This window comes from Phaseolus vulgaris, chromosome 4, assembly GCF_051622355.1.
Source record: "Phaseolus vulgaris cultivar YP4 chromosome 4, ASM5162235v1, whole genome shotgun sequence".
In the NCBI taxonomy this organism is placed as follows: Eukaryota; Viridiplantae; Streptophyta; class Magnoliopsida; order Fabales; family Fabaceae; genus Phaseolus; species Phaseolus vulgaris.
The window spans coordinates 48150591-48166431 of NC_143501.1; the positions used below are offsets into that span (position 1 = coordinate 48150591).

The 15841-nt window shown below is 32.8% G+C and overlaps 1 protein-coding gene across 4 annotated transcripts; it reads left to right on the forward strand.

The window, feature by feature from the left end:
- The first annotated feature begins 1478 nt into the window (after positions 1 to 1478).
- Positions 1479 to 14218, forward strand: LOC137837989 (LEAF RUST 10 DISEASE-RESISTANCE LOCUS RECEPTOR-LIKE PROTEIN KINASE-like 1.2). Of its 4 annotated transcripts, none has more exons than XM_068647186.2 (4): positions 1479 to 2223; positions 12616 to 12648; positions 12749 to 13024; positions 13118 to 14218. In XM_068647186.2, the coding sequence occupies exons 1-4, from the start codon at positions 1488 to 1490 to the stop codon at positions 14041 to 14043; spliced, it is 1971 nt and encodes a 656-aa protein (XP_068503287.2). In that variant the 5' UTR covers positions 1479 to 1487; the 3' UTR covers positions 14044 to 14218. The 4 variants fall into 4 exon arrangements, with proteins under 4 accessions (XP_068503287.2, XP_068503283.2, XP_068503284.2 ...); XM_068647182.2 differs by lacking the exon at positions 1479 to 2223 and adding an exon at positions 4227 to 5308; XM_068647183.2 differs by lacking the exon at positions 1479 to 2223 and adding an exon at positions 6121 to 7976.
- Positions 14219 to 15841: the final 1623 nt, after the last annotated feature.

Genomic DNA, 15841 nt, shown 5'->3' on the forward strand with positions numbered 1-15841 from the left:
AATCTTTAATTTCTTATTTTAATGTTGTAAAAAATATGGAGCGAGAATATTATCAATTTAAATTGTGATTTGTTTTCTTGCACCAACTCATATTGTGATTACTTTTGAATTAGTTTTTTAAATATATTCAAATAATTAAAAAACAAATAGAAAGATTACAAAAGCAAAAATCGGATCATTTGATTAACATAATCATAGCATAAAGGTATAAGGATATATAAAGACAAAAAGAAGATAATTATAATGTCTAATGTATAGAAGACAAAGACCATCTAGTATCCGATCGTCTAGTATGTTTGTTCAATATTATAGACAAGACAATATAGACAATGTTGTTGAGTTTTATCCAAATTTAACTTAAGTTTTAAAGGGTATGGCAATTTTAGTATAAAACACATAAGTAGTTATACTACGAGAAAATTATGAAATAAAAACCAAGTTTAGAGATTAAGAATAATTAGTTGCACTAAATTAGAGATCATTTTAGAGACTAATTTTTTTTTTAGTTTTTACTATTGTTAAATATTTTATAAATTGTTATCTAATTAGCTACCAAGGTTTTAACTACCAGTTATTTACCAGTTATCTAGATTCTAAATTTGGTAGCAAAAACTTTGGTAGCTAATTAGATACCAATTTAGAAACCATTTAACAATACTAAAAACTAATCTAGAAATCAAAAGTTTTTTTAATTTTTAAAATGGTCTCTAATAACTATACCAACTAATTATTTTTTATTTATAAATTTAGTTTTTATTTTATAATTTTGTTATAAAGTTAATGATATCACCTTTTAAAAAAAAACTTTCACAACATTATTAATGTTAAACAAAGTTGTGCTCACAGTTATAAACACTATTTTTTCAACTTTTATTAAATCAAAATCGTGTCATATCTAACCATTTATTGCAGTGGATTGAAGTCATATTCAATAATCAATACTTCTTAAAAATGAAATTGTATTACCTAGTACTACTTATCCAGTATTTTTTTTTTTAAATATGTCCATTCTCATAATTATTCTAGTCAAATTAATTTCCGAAGTTTCATAATAATGACTAAATGAGAGGTTTTATAAAAGAAATTTAATTTTCGTACTATTCCAGCAGATTTCATCTTTGGTTGAAACAGATTTCATAGGTTGAAACTTGGGGCGTCAAGTTAAAGAGTCTTATGAATCGTAATGCATCAAACCACCCTATTATTACGAAGAGAAGACTATTACAACTAGCTTACTGCGATAAAAAATAATCATAAAAAAGAACAAGTAGACTTTTGTTATTAATATATAGCCGTGTATATAAAGTAGCAAGAGTTATAATATACGTCACCTTCCTCCTGTAGATTCTTTTCCCACTCATTCATTTCATTTCTAAATAAACAATTTGACTCTTCTGAATTTTTTCTTTGACTGTTCATCACATTCAAGAAAATTTACAGCTATATATACAACTATCATTCTCATTCATAATCAATATCCTAAAGCCATGCCAAAACCCTATTACTCCCTCTTTGCAGTGTTCATCATTGTGTCATGCCATGCTCAAACTTATAGCACCACATCAACAGCATGTGCTCCTTCTAAGTGTGGCACTATCTCCATTAGTTACCCCTTTTGGAAGAAATCCAGCACCAACGTTGTAGAGTTTTGTGGCTACCCTGAATTTGGTCTTGAATGCTTGGATGACCATGCCATCATTCGTTTTCCAACTGACACATATAGAGTCTCAGAGATAAACTATGATGATCATTCAATCACACTTCTTGACATAGACATATTGGAACAACCTTGTCCGAGGACACGACACAATGTTTCCCTACAAAACCTCCCTTTTTCTTTGAGCTCCTTGGATTTGAATCTGAGTTTCTATTTCAACTGCAGCTCTTACCCTTCATCTGTTGAGCACATAGAGTGTCTGCAACATGGTAAGAATCAGTCTTATGTGTTTGTGGCTGGGGAGGAAGTTAAAAATGGATACGGTTGGGTGAGAGAGTGTGAGGAGCATGTTGTGGTGACAGTGAAGGAAGAAGAGATCGATGTTAGTGATTTGATCAGTGATTTTGGTGATGCCATGAAGAAAGGATTTGTGGTTGATTGGAGGAGAGGTGAGGATTGTGCAGTGTGTGAGGAGTCTGGTGGCTATTGCCTGTTTGACCCTTCCACTAAGCAATCAAGTTGCTTATGCAGAGATGGCAGAACTGTTGCCAAAAGTTGCAGAAAAGGTACACTTTAAGGTTCTTTAAACAAATTGTGGATTCTTTTATTGATCAAACTCATCACATGATCACATCTTCACAAATCTGCTTGCTTATTAGATACACACACTTTAATTATTTGTTTATTAAGATTTGAAACATTATTATACTCACAACTAGGTTATATTTGGTGGTTATTTTGCATGCTTTATTTGATATATTTAGTGTAAATTATACTACTTATGCAGGTTTAATACTTTTACTACTTCGTTTTGTTCAAAATACGAGTTCTTGAAATATAGTATTTTGAGATGTTCACAGCACAATAGTTAGTTGTTTCGAATTACAATGATTACAAATAGAAGAAAAAATAATATTGTGAATTGTTCGGAATATAACGGTTAAAAGTAAAAAGAAAAATGAGTTTTTAGACTATATAATTTTTTTATACTGACATTACGAGACCATTACACCAAAAAGATGTTTACATATTTTTTAAAATTTTAATATTAATTATTCCTACAGGGAATATGATATTTGGGCTAACTCTAAACTTTGAATTTGAGTTGAAAACTGTGACTCCAAGCTTACCAAACATTTGCCCCATCAACATTATTAAAATTACTTACTAATTTTTAGAATATGATACATGATTAATTACATTATTTAAAAATTATCAGATAACGCAATTTTTTAAATTTGATTTATTAATTGTGTGATGAATTATTTTTAAACTGAATTGTTTATCATTAATAGTTAGCTCTGTATTTCAAATTATTAATCTTATATCTAGTAAAAAAATGTACCTGATTGGGTATATGGGTTGGGAATAAGGAACTGTATTTGGGCTTGGGCTCAGGTGTTTTTAGGAGTACTAGGCTGGCCATCTACTATGACTAGGGGTTTCTTTCTGCATCTCCACAAAGTTCTTTCTGCACCCCCACAAAGTTCTTCCTGCACCCCCAACAAATGAGTAAAAGGATCAAAATATCTCATCTACTCCGTTTCATTCTACAAATTGAAATTTCCAGAAAACATTTTCTGGAATATACTAACAAAATTCAAAAAAATGTCCGAAAAGATTTAGGATTTAGGGTTTCGAAAAATTTAATTCAGAAGTGATTTAGAGAATAAAGTTGTATTTTTTGATATTGATGGAATGATGGAAGAAACAGCCCTATGGCTAACTAGTTAGAAATCAGAAGCCATGCAAATTCCATAGTTACAACCTGCAATGTAAAATACTATAAAAATAAGTTTTCATTTGTTGTGGTTTAACTAGTCAGAGGACAACCATATCTCTTGAATGGGAAAATAATTATTTAGTCTACAGATTTTGGTTCTTTCGCTGACATAGTAATAAAAATTGTGTAGACACAAACATTGCTATATTTTAATCCCCTTTACCTAACTCTGCATCAGTATTTCTTGATTCCTTTCCCTTCTATAGAAAAATGTCTTCTTTCAGAACATAATATAAACATGTATTAAATAAACTCTTAGCATCAAAAGGGAAAAAGTAGAAGGAGAGAGACTCATTCTCTTATAACCTTATCCCATATGCAGTGGTAATAAAGGGAAAAAGATTAGTAATATTAAAAGGGGGTTGGTAGAGTGTTTTAGTCTTAACTTTAATTAATGTAATATCAGTTTGCTTGTTGGGCACTTAGTTTTTGACAACACTTTTCCAGCAAACTAAATATCATTATTTATTTCGGTCAGTTCAACCCTGCATAGAGCCATTATTTTAAGATTGCTAAACTTTAATAATGATTTTTAATAATATAGATTATCAAAGATAAAACTCATAGTTAGAAAATAACACTGCAAGCATTTACATACATGTATCTAAGTCTTGTTTTATTAAATATCTTGTGCATTTACTTCTAGTTGATCATTCCCCATGGTTAAGTTAGTCTTATGCATTGAATAAAGTTGATAAAAAAATCTAACCATGACATCACTAACGTGACAAAGACACCGCAGCCAGTGAATAAATCTTACTGGTAACATGTTTACAGAATCAAAATTAAGGATCACAGTGTTTCCTTTTAATGTTTTACTTCCAAGTTGTCAACACCATTTTTATGGAAGACATCAAACTAGTTATACGTCATTTAGTTTGACTTGGATATATAGGTTGTTGTTCTGTACTTGATCATTTGCCTCACCAACAAACAAGGCCTCTCACATTGTTCCCCTGCAAATTAAGACCCCTCTGAGATTTCTGTCATGCCTCATCCTCTTGTTCCACCTCCTTCTTCCCTCATCAGCACCCTTTTATTCTTCTCACTCTTGTTCCCAACATATGTGTCTAGTGATGCTGAAGGGTACACAGCATGTGAACCTTTTAGCTGTGGGAAATTCAACGATATTAGCTACCCATTTTGGAGTAAGGACCAGCAGGAGTATTGTGGGCATCCAAAGTTCAAGCTTGATTGCCAACAAGACAACGTGACAATTGACATCATGTCACAGACATTCCAAGTCATTGACATGGATCAAGCATCTAAGGTTTTGGAGATTGCAAGGTTGGATTTATGGGCTGACCCTTGTACTAATGATTATGTCAATGTGAAGTTGGATCCTGGTTTCTTTAGGTACACTTCTAATGATGATGAGTACACTTTGTTTTATGACTGCGGTTCTCTTGGATATACGTCTGGTAGTGTGGATATTGAAGGAGCATTAGAATTTAATTGCCTCATAGATGGTGATCTTCGAGCTTCATACTTTGTGTTGAGTACTGAAGTGGCTAAGTTATCGAGTCTGGGGTGCAAGAATAGCATCAATGTTTCTGTTCTAAGAGAGGCTGTGAAGGGTGTTTCGCTTGTGGGAAATGTTCTGCAAAATGGATTTGAGGTTGGATGGAGTGGTGTGAAAGAAGATCAATGTGATGGTTGCTCAAGATCTGGTGGGAGATGTGGATACAATGCATCTATGGGTGGATTTATGTGTCTCTGTCCAAATCATCAACCTGATGGTGAGTTTTGTAACAAAATCCTAGCAAGGTCTCCAGCAGCAACACCTAGAGTAACACCAGCAAAGTCACAGTTACCCCCTTACTCTCAAAATTTTCCAAAAGAGTCTCCAGAGTCTCCACATGCTCCGAGTATGTTTTCTTCCTTCTCTTGTTTTGATTAATACTCCTACTACAATCATTTTCTTTTGGATGCTGGTATTCAACTTTTTTAAGGATCCAAATACCCTATGTGCTTGTCTAGAAACAAGTTGAGAACTGAAAAACCGCGTTTAGGATGTGAAAGGCCATAGAGTTATCAAAATCAGCTTCTTAAATAAAATCATAACTGAAACGTGGAATCAAACAAGTTATTCATCCACTCTGGTTTAGGCAGGTAGAGAGCTTCACATTCTAGACATGGAATGGATCTGTTAATTTGATTTGCGTGTAAGGAAGAGTTGTTTTGTCAGAACAGTTCCCTTTGATTTTTTTTCCTTCATTCTGTTCAAAATTTTATAATATAGATCCAACTATTGAAGACTGCGTTATGAGATAACGTGTCAAATTTTATAATGCCATATTTCTGTTCCCTAAGGGCGTGTTTGGCTTACGCTGACTTTTAAATATTAACAAAGAGATAATAATGAGTAGAAGTTTTTAAAAGTCTGCATATAACAGTAAGGTAATGGAATGTGGCCTTTTGGTGATTAGATGTTCAAACTTGGTATTTTCATGGAAAGATGACAGGCACAGTTACCTGACAAGCTGCACTACTTTTTTATTATACTTCTCCAATGAACCACTTCTTTGCAGTTGAATGCTTGATTCCAAATAAGTGATTCCATTGCTTTGTCCCATATAAATTTGGATGATCCATTGTGGGGGCAGCATCAACAGAGAAGTGGGGCATTGTAAATCAGCACCCAAATTAATAATTTATTAAGTACGAAGAATGATATACAATGTGTTTTCTCATGCTACTTCATTAACAACTAACACAAATTTTTGCAACATGTAACTCTTCCCTTTATGATGAACGCTGATGTGTTTATATACCAACATCTTACAAGCAAAATAGAAAAAAAAAAACTGCAGAAACATTAAATAACAACTGAAAAGTCTTAGTTGCCAACACCTACATGGGGGTGTTTCTCTTAATCCCAGAGGTGGATTCTTTGTATGAAAGGTGTGACTTGAAAATTATGGGTTTGAGTCTTGAGGTTGACTCTGAAAAGTGAAGCAGCATTATGGTCTCAATTTGATTGATGAAATGGTGTGTTCTGATTCTGATTTTCCTAGAACTGCTCTTGAATAGGCGTGTAAATGTTCCTTCTTGGTCAATGACCTATATATATCTTTCTTCATTGCGTGTATAATGGTTGAGATTTGAGTGATTGGTTGATGAATGACCTCTTAACGTAAAGTTTCCATCATAAAGAACGACCATGCCCTTTCACATGCATCACATTGCTTATATCTCATGCATTTATATTTATACGAATAAGCAAAATTAGAATGGTCTTGACAGAGGGTGTGGGTCACAGCTTTAATAAAACGTCACAAATTTCATAAAATTGGACAACTTCAAAACAGAGCAGAGACCTAGAAGAAGATAATTAGAAGAAACGAATTTACGAAGAAAAACCTAATTTTCTAACTGAGGTTAGAACTAAAGTAAGAAACAGAAATTAGGCGTGGTTGATGTGTAATTCGTACTCTTTGGAGCAGAAAATGTTAACATGAGATGATAGTATAGAAATTTATAGAGAAATGTAATAAAAAAAATTGAGTAGAAATTATTCCAATAAGCGTTGACCGAATTCTTTGAATGAGGGAGAGAGGGAGAGACCGGGTCGTGTTTGGGGAATACGGAAATGTATTTTGTTTGGGAGTGAAGAAAGTAAGAAGAAAGTAAGAAGAAAGAAGAAGGTAGTTTCGTGGGAGGAGTGTGTGGATAATTGGTATGTATGACGCTGTGAAGAACTGCTTCTTCTATAGCTTTCATTTCTGGGAGAGAGCAAAATGAGAACAAGTACGATAATGGATCATATCCACAGCACACTCACCCTCTCTTTCTTCCTCTTCATCGCTTTCCCACTCTCCCACTCTCAACCACCGCCCCCGCCTTGTGCTCAACAGTCATACATGTGCAACATAAACGTGGCCGCCACCGCCATCCTGGATCCTTTCTGGGAAGAGAGTCCAGCGTCTCAATGTAAAGGCGCCCACCCATCATCCCAGCTCATCTGCTATGCTCCTTATGAATATGATCGTTATGAACATCAAAATTTGACGGTGAAGGATATCGACAACACCACTCACACCATGACAGTGGTGCCAACAGACACTGTCAAAGATGTTTGTTCTTATGATTTTTTTCTGAGTTACGAGAAGTTGAACAACACTCTGTTACAGTATTACACTTCAGTGCACAACGTGACCGTATTCTTGGATGGTTGTCCTCTTGACATCCCGAAATTCCCTTCAAAACGCAAGTTTAAGTGCGGGGATGATGCTGTGTATTATTTTGAGGAGGCATACAAGGAGAATGAGATGCTCGAGAAATACCCACTGCTTAAGGATTGCAAGGGGCGTTTGTGGCTGCCAAGTGCCGCTCCTCTGGTTCATTATGATGATAGTGATGATGGAGCTGGAGTTCTGGAACAAGCTTTGAATGATGGGTTTGGGGTCTACTATGGCGTTCCGCCAGATTGCAGAAGATGCAGCGAAAGTAACTGCGGGATCGATGGTTCCTATAAACATGTAGTTTCATGCGAATACTATTGCCCAGATCAACACTGTTCTCCTCCCAGTAAAAGTAAGTCTTGTATCTTCTCTATTCCTCTCATATCTTACATACAAAATCATGTTTTTAGCAACTCAGTTCCCACTTTGATGCAACAATAAGCACAACAAATTGAGTGCAGTCTGGGAACACCTGCAATTGGACCAACCCACTCTTACTCTCATCCTCAATTTTTCCATCTCCACCATCCACTTACCAATCAACACTTCATTTTTTCTTTTTTTTTTTAAATTCCTTTTCTTTAACAAATTATCATCTTTCTCTTACAATTACTTATATCCTTCCTCCCGCGGTTTCTTTCTCCACCAAGTCCCATAAAGCTTGGGGTTTCTTGCATGGATTCATACACCCAAAAACCACAACACACTCCAATCACATCAATTTCACTTCGATTCTTGTTTATGAAACGAATTTAAAAGAGGTTTCTTTAATTAAAAATCATAAGAAAGAGTATTTTACATACATTATTATTATTTTCGAAATCTTTTGTCATTTTAATATCATAATATTGTGCTGTTAAACTTGTGTTGCTTCCTGCAAATACAGATTATTGGATTGGGTTGGATAAAACATATATGAGCTTTGTTATTTAGGAATAACAGGATTCTGTCTAGCAGTGTTTGTTTAGAAGCAAAATTATGTGATGCTTCATCGCAATAGCCAGTTGGATTATGCAGTAAAAATCATGCGTTTTGCAGACCATGATGATTTTTTTAATAAAAGAAGTACTTTAATATACAAAAACAAAGCACGTGTTGCTTCATAGATATGAATTAATAATAAACAGTACTGTAAAGATTGAAATTAGCCATTATAATCATAATGAAAATAATTATTAATAATTCAAGTATACTGAATAATCTCTGAGGATTTCGATGAGAATTACGTTGTTGACCTGATGACTATGAGAAAAACAAGAGTTGTTGACTGCACATTTTTCCAAGTCATGCTGAGATGCTTCCTTCTTCACACCTTCATTTCCATTCTCCAGTTTTGACTCGGTCAATAACCAAATTAAAATCATCTCTCTGTTTTCTCTCCAGCTATTTATTACTTTGTTTTTCCATTCTCACTCCTTCTTCCTTTTTCCATACGCGTCAATTCAATCCCCTCTCTAAATATGTATCACCTTTGACTTTTAGTACCATTTCCTGAAATTTTTCTTTCTAACCATTGAATAATATTATCAAGTAATTTCTCTATGAATTAGAGTCCCATTTGTTTTTAACCATCATTCATGATTCTTTAATAGTTCACTTGTAGTTTTTATTTCATAATTCTTATAGTTCATATATTTAAAAATTGTTTGCCGAATAAATTCAAACTTATTATACTGCCATGCATATAGTGCATACATCATTGTAAGATATATAATTATTAACAAAAGACATGGAAAAGAGCATAACTGAAGACAAGATTTTGGTGTAGCCTTCTTAAGAGAGGCAAACTTTTATGTACTTATGAAATTATTACTTATGAAATTATATATGTTGGTTTTTACTGTAAAACTCTTTTCTTTTCTTTTGTGGTCTAAAATTATTAGATCCATACTTAACATCATACACGACAAAAAAGTATGATCCATCTTTTTTCTGCTTTTCCTATCATTTCACGGATGCATGTGCATGTACCACCAATAATTAAGAAGTGGAAACTTTTTCATTATTAATATAATTTCTAGTTTAATATTGTTTTAAAAATAAAAACCGAAGCTCATCTCGGTTAAGTGATGATTTAAAAATTAAATGAATACTGATATTCTTACAACTTTTATTTTATACATAACTACTTGATAAATTTGTTATAATGATATAATGTCTGAAAATTATTTTATTAACTTAGATATCTGTATTATTATAATTAGTTATGAAGTAATATATATATATATATATATATATATATATATATTAAGGGTATATTTGTGATTTTAATTTTCTGCAGAGTTTTTGATTGCATTTGTATGCAAGTGCTGATCTTTTCCTTCTTAGTGGTCCAACACGTCTTTCACCATCATGGACATCATTTTCTGCTTTTCTTCTACTTTTGAGATTTTTAAAGTATTGCGAAACAGACTTTGATTTCTCCACTTATTCTTATTTTTCCTAAAATATGACTTTGATTAAAAGTCATCCACTATTTTGGTTTTCCCCTCTTAGTCAAAAAATATTAATTTTCAAATATTACTCTTTAGTGCTTTCGTAACTTTTAATCATAACCATGCAATATTTGCATACATGACTGTATCTCTAAATTGCTATCTGTTCAAATGGAGCTATACACATACGGTTGCATTCAGATTTAACAGTAATATCTATGCAGATAGCACAACCACAGTACTGTGCATTCCATAGTGCTTTTCTAATTTCTTCTACTGAAGTGCCTATCATAGGACAAAAGTGTTGATTTGTATTATAATGTTTAAAAACCTCTAACTTAGCCATTGATTGATTGATTAAATAATTTATTGCATGTATATGGAATTCATGAATGATTGATAAATATGTATGCCTGTAGATTTATTTATCTACCTGCAGTGTCATACTGATGTCACCATTGCTGTGGATGATGTGGTTTTCATCCTCTATGGTATTCCATTTGGTTGATGCTTATTATATAACTACAAAAAAATGGAGTCTGCAATCTTCCATTGGAAGGTACTCACCTACTTTCCTTTGTGGGTGTTCAACTTTTGACTAGTTGTAATGTGGTATGGACAAGGCCACCTATGAAACTACAAAAACACCCTCAACAAGTTCACAAAACTGCTATTCACCTGTTTAGGAAAGCAAAGATAGGGTGTTAACCTACTTCCTCATGTTTGTAAACGAGCCAATGACTGGTTATCTATTGCTTGAACTTTTTTGTTTTGTTTCATCTATATTTTCAAGTTTCAACCATAAACCCCCCATTATAAAATAGTAGCATGTTTTCTTGTAAGAATTTCCACAGTACTCACCTACCAACGACTTTGAAGTTCCTCTAAATGCCTGACTTAGATTCCACACTATTGCTCTTCTCTTCTCTCCACTTCATTCTTTTCAAATCTCCAGAACCAAATGATCCTTCCAATCTCCTTCCATTACATTAAGCCTCAACTATGTATTATTACCACAATTTTCTTCTTGGCTACCACTGTTCTATCTTCCAATCCAAAATTTAAGGCCTGCACTCCTAAAAGTTGTGGAAATGGCCCATCCATTAAGTATCCTTTCTGGATTCCTTATGAACAAGAGTCATTTTGTGGCTATCCCCACTTTGAGATCACTTGCGTGGACAAGAATCCAATTCTCAGAACTTCTACTCACGATTTTCTAGTAAAAAATATCTCTTATTCTAACTCCTCATTTTCTGTGGCCAACATAGCTGCCTATGAGGAGAATTGTCCTGTTCCCTTATATAATTACAGCTTTGATCAAACTCCATTTACCTATAGTTCAGACAATTGGAATCTCTCTTTCTTCTACAATTGTACCACAGAACCCATAGATTACCCCACTTACAAAGTGGATTGTGCTAAAAATGCTTCACATTATTCTTTTGCGGTTTTTCATAAGGAGGCACTAGAGCACAAAAACTATTCCTTGAACGAGTGTCAGTTTATGGTTAATGCGCCATTCAACACGAACGATGCTGTTAATTTCACTAGCTTATTGAGAATGAATTACATTGAGATTTTGAAGATGGGGTTTCTTTTAAATTGGACGGCGCCTGATTGCCAATACTGTGAGAAAAGTGGTGGACGTTGTGGATTTGATGGCAATCAGTTTCTCTGCTTCTGCAAGGATAAGTCCTACTTAAAAACTTGTGGTAGTGGTAATAATACATTTCGAAATATTGTGATCATATTTTTGTTGTTTATTCATATATGTGTGACGCGTCTATTCCTTTCATGTTTTATTTCCCCCATTCGCCTCTTTTGGGTAGAGATGCATTTCTATTCTACAATGCTACTTCAGAATATGCTAGCCAAAGAAGTATACCAGAATTTTGTCTTTTCTTTTACCTGTGTGATACCCAGTTAAAGTGTGATGCACAGTTAAAGTATCTTCATAGATCATAGATCAGATGATGATGGTTTCACACTTTATTTATGTATTTGGTTTACATAAATGTCTCTAACCACACTAATAGCCACGAGAAAAATTTGTATGTTGTAGACACAGTAACAAAACAAGAGTGCAGTTCTTTTGATATAATTATTAACGGTCTCATGAACAGATTCAGCCACGTATAGTCATGTCATTGTCTCATGTGATGATATCATTATCAGCCATTATAAATGCTTATCATCAAAATATGCAGAAAGTATGCTGAAGTTGAGTATTCTTTATACTTGGACTTTAAGAAAACGGACCAATGCTATACTCAGTTAGAAACTAGTCATCATAAATTTGAACCGGAAAACAAATATGTATGGCTAACTTCTAAATTGTCTCATACTAGTGCAGTATACAGATATTGGTAATTCCCATTTTGCCTCTCATAAGGATGTCATGCTATTTTACCATGCAATAACTCTTAGCGCGTACTTTCTTCTTGAGTTATTTGGGGAAATTATATGTATGTGTTTGTGTGTTTATGTTTACCATATTATCATCCTTGAATTGCCGCAATGCTAACCCATCTCTGCTCTCCACTGTATCTGCTGCAGGCACTCTGAACGTGGGAAGGAAAATCGCTATAGGTAATAGGTCCAGTTTTCTTTCATTTTTTTCTTTATTTTTTTCACATTTATTTCATAAATAGTTATATATTAATTGAAATTTGCTATGCTTGTTCTTTAGGTGTTGGTTCAGCTGCAGCGGGAGCACTTATAGTGGGCATTTGCGTCTATCTTTTTATTCGTAGAAGGAAGAATAGTTATGTAATGTCATATATACAATCTCGGAGCCTCTCTTCTGATCCATCTTCAAAGGACACTGAGAAGGGAAGTCAAAGCTTCACTCAAAGCATTATACCTGGAGTTCACCTCTTCTCCTATGAAGAACTAGAAGTGGCCACGAATTACTTTGACTCAACTAAGGAACTAGGAGAAGGTGGCTTTGGGACAGTGTATTTTGGTAAGAACATGCAGCTTATGATGTTTATCTGTCGTTTTTGTGCCTTGAATGACCATTAACAAAGGTTGTTGCCTTCTGATGTTTGTTCTCTAGGCAAACTGCGAGATGGGCGTTCTGTTGCAGTGAAGAGGTTGTATGAGAACAACTACAGGATAGTTGCACAGTTCATGAATGAAATTAAAATCCTCACTCGCATAGATCATCCAAATCTTGTGAAGTTATTCGGATGCACCTCTCGCCACAGTCGTGAACTTCTGCTTGTGTATGAGTACATTTCTAATGGAACTGTTGCAGATCATCTTCATGGTCATCTATCTAAACCTGGAACACTCCCTTGGCATATTAGAATGAATATAGCTGTGGAGACTGCAAGTGCACTGAAGTTTCTTCATCTCAAAGGTATCATCCACAGAGATGTTAAAACCAACAACATTCTACTTGAAAGTAACTTCTGTGTGAAAGTGGCAGATTTTGGACTCTCGCGTCTTTTCCCACACCAAGCCACCCATGTTTCAACAGCTCCACAAGGGACTCCAGGTTATGTGGATCCAGAGTACCACGAGTGTTACCAGCTTACCAACAAAAGTGATGTGTATAGCTTTGGAGTGGTGCTGGTTGAGCTGATATCATCACTGCCTGCTGTTGACATCACAAGGCATAGACATGAAATCAATTTGGCCAACATGGCCATTAACAAGATTCACAATCAGACACTGCAAGAGCTTGTGGACCGAAACCTTGGTTTTGAATCAGATTTCAAGGTGAGGAAAATGATAAGTGGTGTGGCTGAGTTAGCATTTCAGTGCTTGCAGAGTTCCAAAGACATGAGACCTTCTATGGAAGAAGTGGTGGAGACTCTCAAGGATATTCAGAGTGATGGCAAAAACAGAAGTCAGCCTGAGGTAATGGATATCTCAAGCACTTCTGATGATGTTGTGTTGCTGAAGGATGACCCTCCTCCACCATCACCTGATTCTAAAGCCGTGAGCAACACAACAACACCAAATACTTCTTGCTGATAAACAAAAACAACACCAAAATTTATGTCAGCAGAGTTAGCATCACAGTGCCAGCATCCACCCAGTTACAGCCTTCATTTTGTCATCTTCTAATGAGGATAACTTTTAAAGATTGAGATGTATATATATAGATTGCAAAGCTGCTTTGGTTATGAAATTTCATCTTTTTAATAAATAGAGCTATATATATAATTAAATTGTTTTGGTTTAGTTAAAAAAATATTCCCTACACTCATAGCACCATTTTTTATTTGAGTCTTTGTATGAAAACCATTTAACTAGACTTAAATAAGTTATTGGTATTAATATAAGATTTAAATATTTCATATTTTAAAATTAGATATCTAATAAGTTCAAACATATATTATATGACTTATAGTATTGAAAAGCTAAATACATCAAGTCATTTTTGTTACCTATTTGATATGCAATATTATATGATGGAAAAATATCTGAATTATTATGATAAAATAAATAAATTAAGAAGTCAACAGAAAATTTCAAAAATATTTCAAAGACAAATTTAAAGAGATAACATAATATTAGCAGTAAAATATAAATGTCTTTTTCAGTAATTTTTAGAATTAATTGATTACTTAATTTGAAAAATAATATATTAAATATTCAAAATAAAAATGAATAATATATTAAATATCTAAAATTTATTTAAGTTTAAATATTGATCCATTATTTCGTCATCCCCACTATCAGGATTTCAAACACGCATTCAAGTAAAAAAAAAACGTGAATAAACTTTTTAAAAAAAATTACTTATACAGTATTTATAATTTTGTATCCTTCCTCCAAACTTACTATTAAAAGAACATTGTTAAGCTAATGATCAATAGTTTGGAACTGTTTTTTTTTCACGAACATAATCAATCAGTGTCTTAATATTTTAATTTTATGCTAATCTAGTTCATTTTAAAAGAAAAAAAATGAGTAAAAATTATTTTACTTAAGGATTAAATTCATATACAATCTTTAAATTGTTTAACCTTGAAGTGTTCATATACCCACAGCCAACTAATTTACGCAAAATTATAACAATTTTATATTTTTACGTTATAGTTTATTTTTAAAAAATCAAAACCACGCATGGTGATTGTGTAAAATCTATCACTATAATTTTTTTAAGTAATTTAAAAAATATAATGTTTGAATTCTAAAAAAATTAATCAAATTCTAAAAATTAATATTTTACATATAATATTGGTATATTATATTAAATTAATATTGAAAAAATATTTTTTATTCAAATGAAGATAATAATTAGTATATATATTAACATAGTAATGATGATTTGTTTTGACCTTTTCATAATTAGTATTAATATGTATAGAATTAAAAAAAATACAAATTATAGTTTCAAAGAATTTAAATTTTATAGTGAAAATTAATAAATTATACTATGTGTATTTTTGAGCCGTGACAAAGAAAAATTCCATGAACTTGATCTAGCATAAATGATAATATTAAACTTTTAAAAAAGTAATAGATTAAATTCAACCCTTTTAAAAGTAGAGCAATGAAATTAATTTTTCAAATAAATTAAAAAAGTAATTTAACTGTTTTTATAAGAGTTACTAATCTTTTTATCGAGTCCAATTTCTTTTTCTAAATTAAATATTTCATATTATTTTATAATTTTTTAAATATTATTATTTAAAACTCCAATCTCAATCACAAACATTTGAAAATTCAAGAAAAAAAAACTACTGATTATGAAGAGAAATAACTAAATATTATAGAGGACAAATACAATTCATTAAAAGAAAAGAGAAAAAGTTGAAGAAAT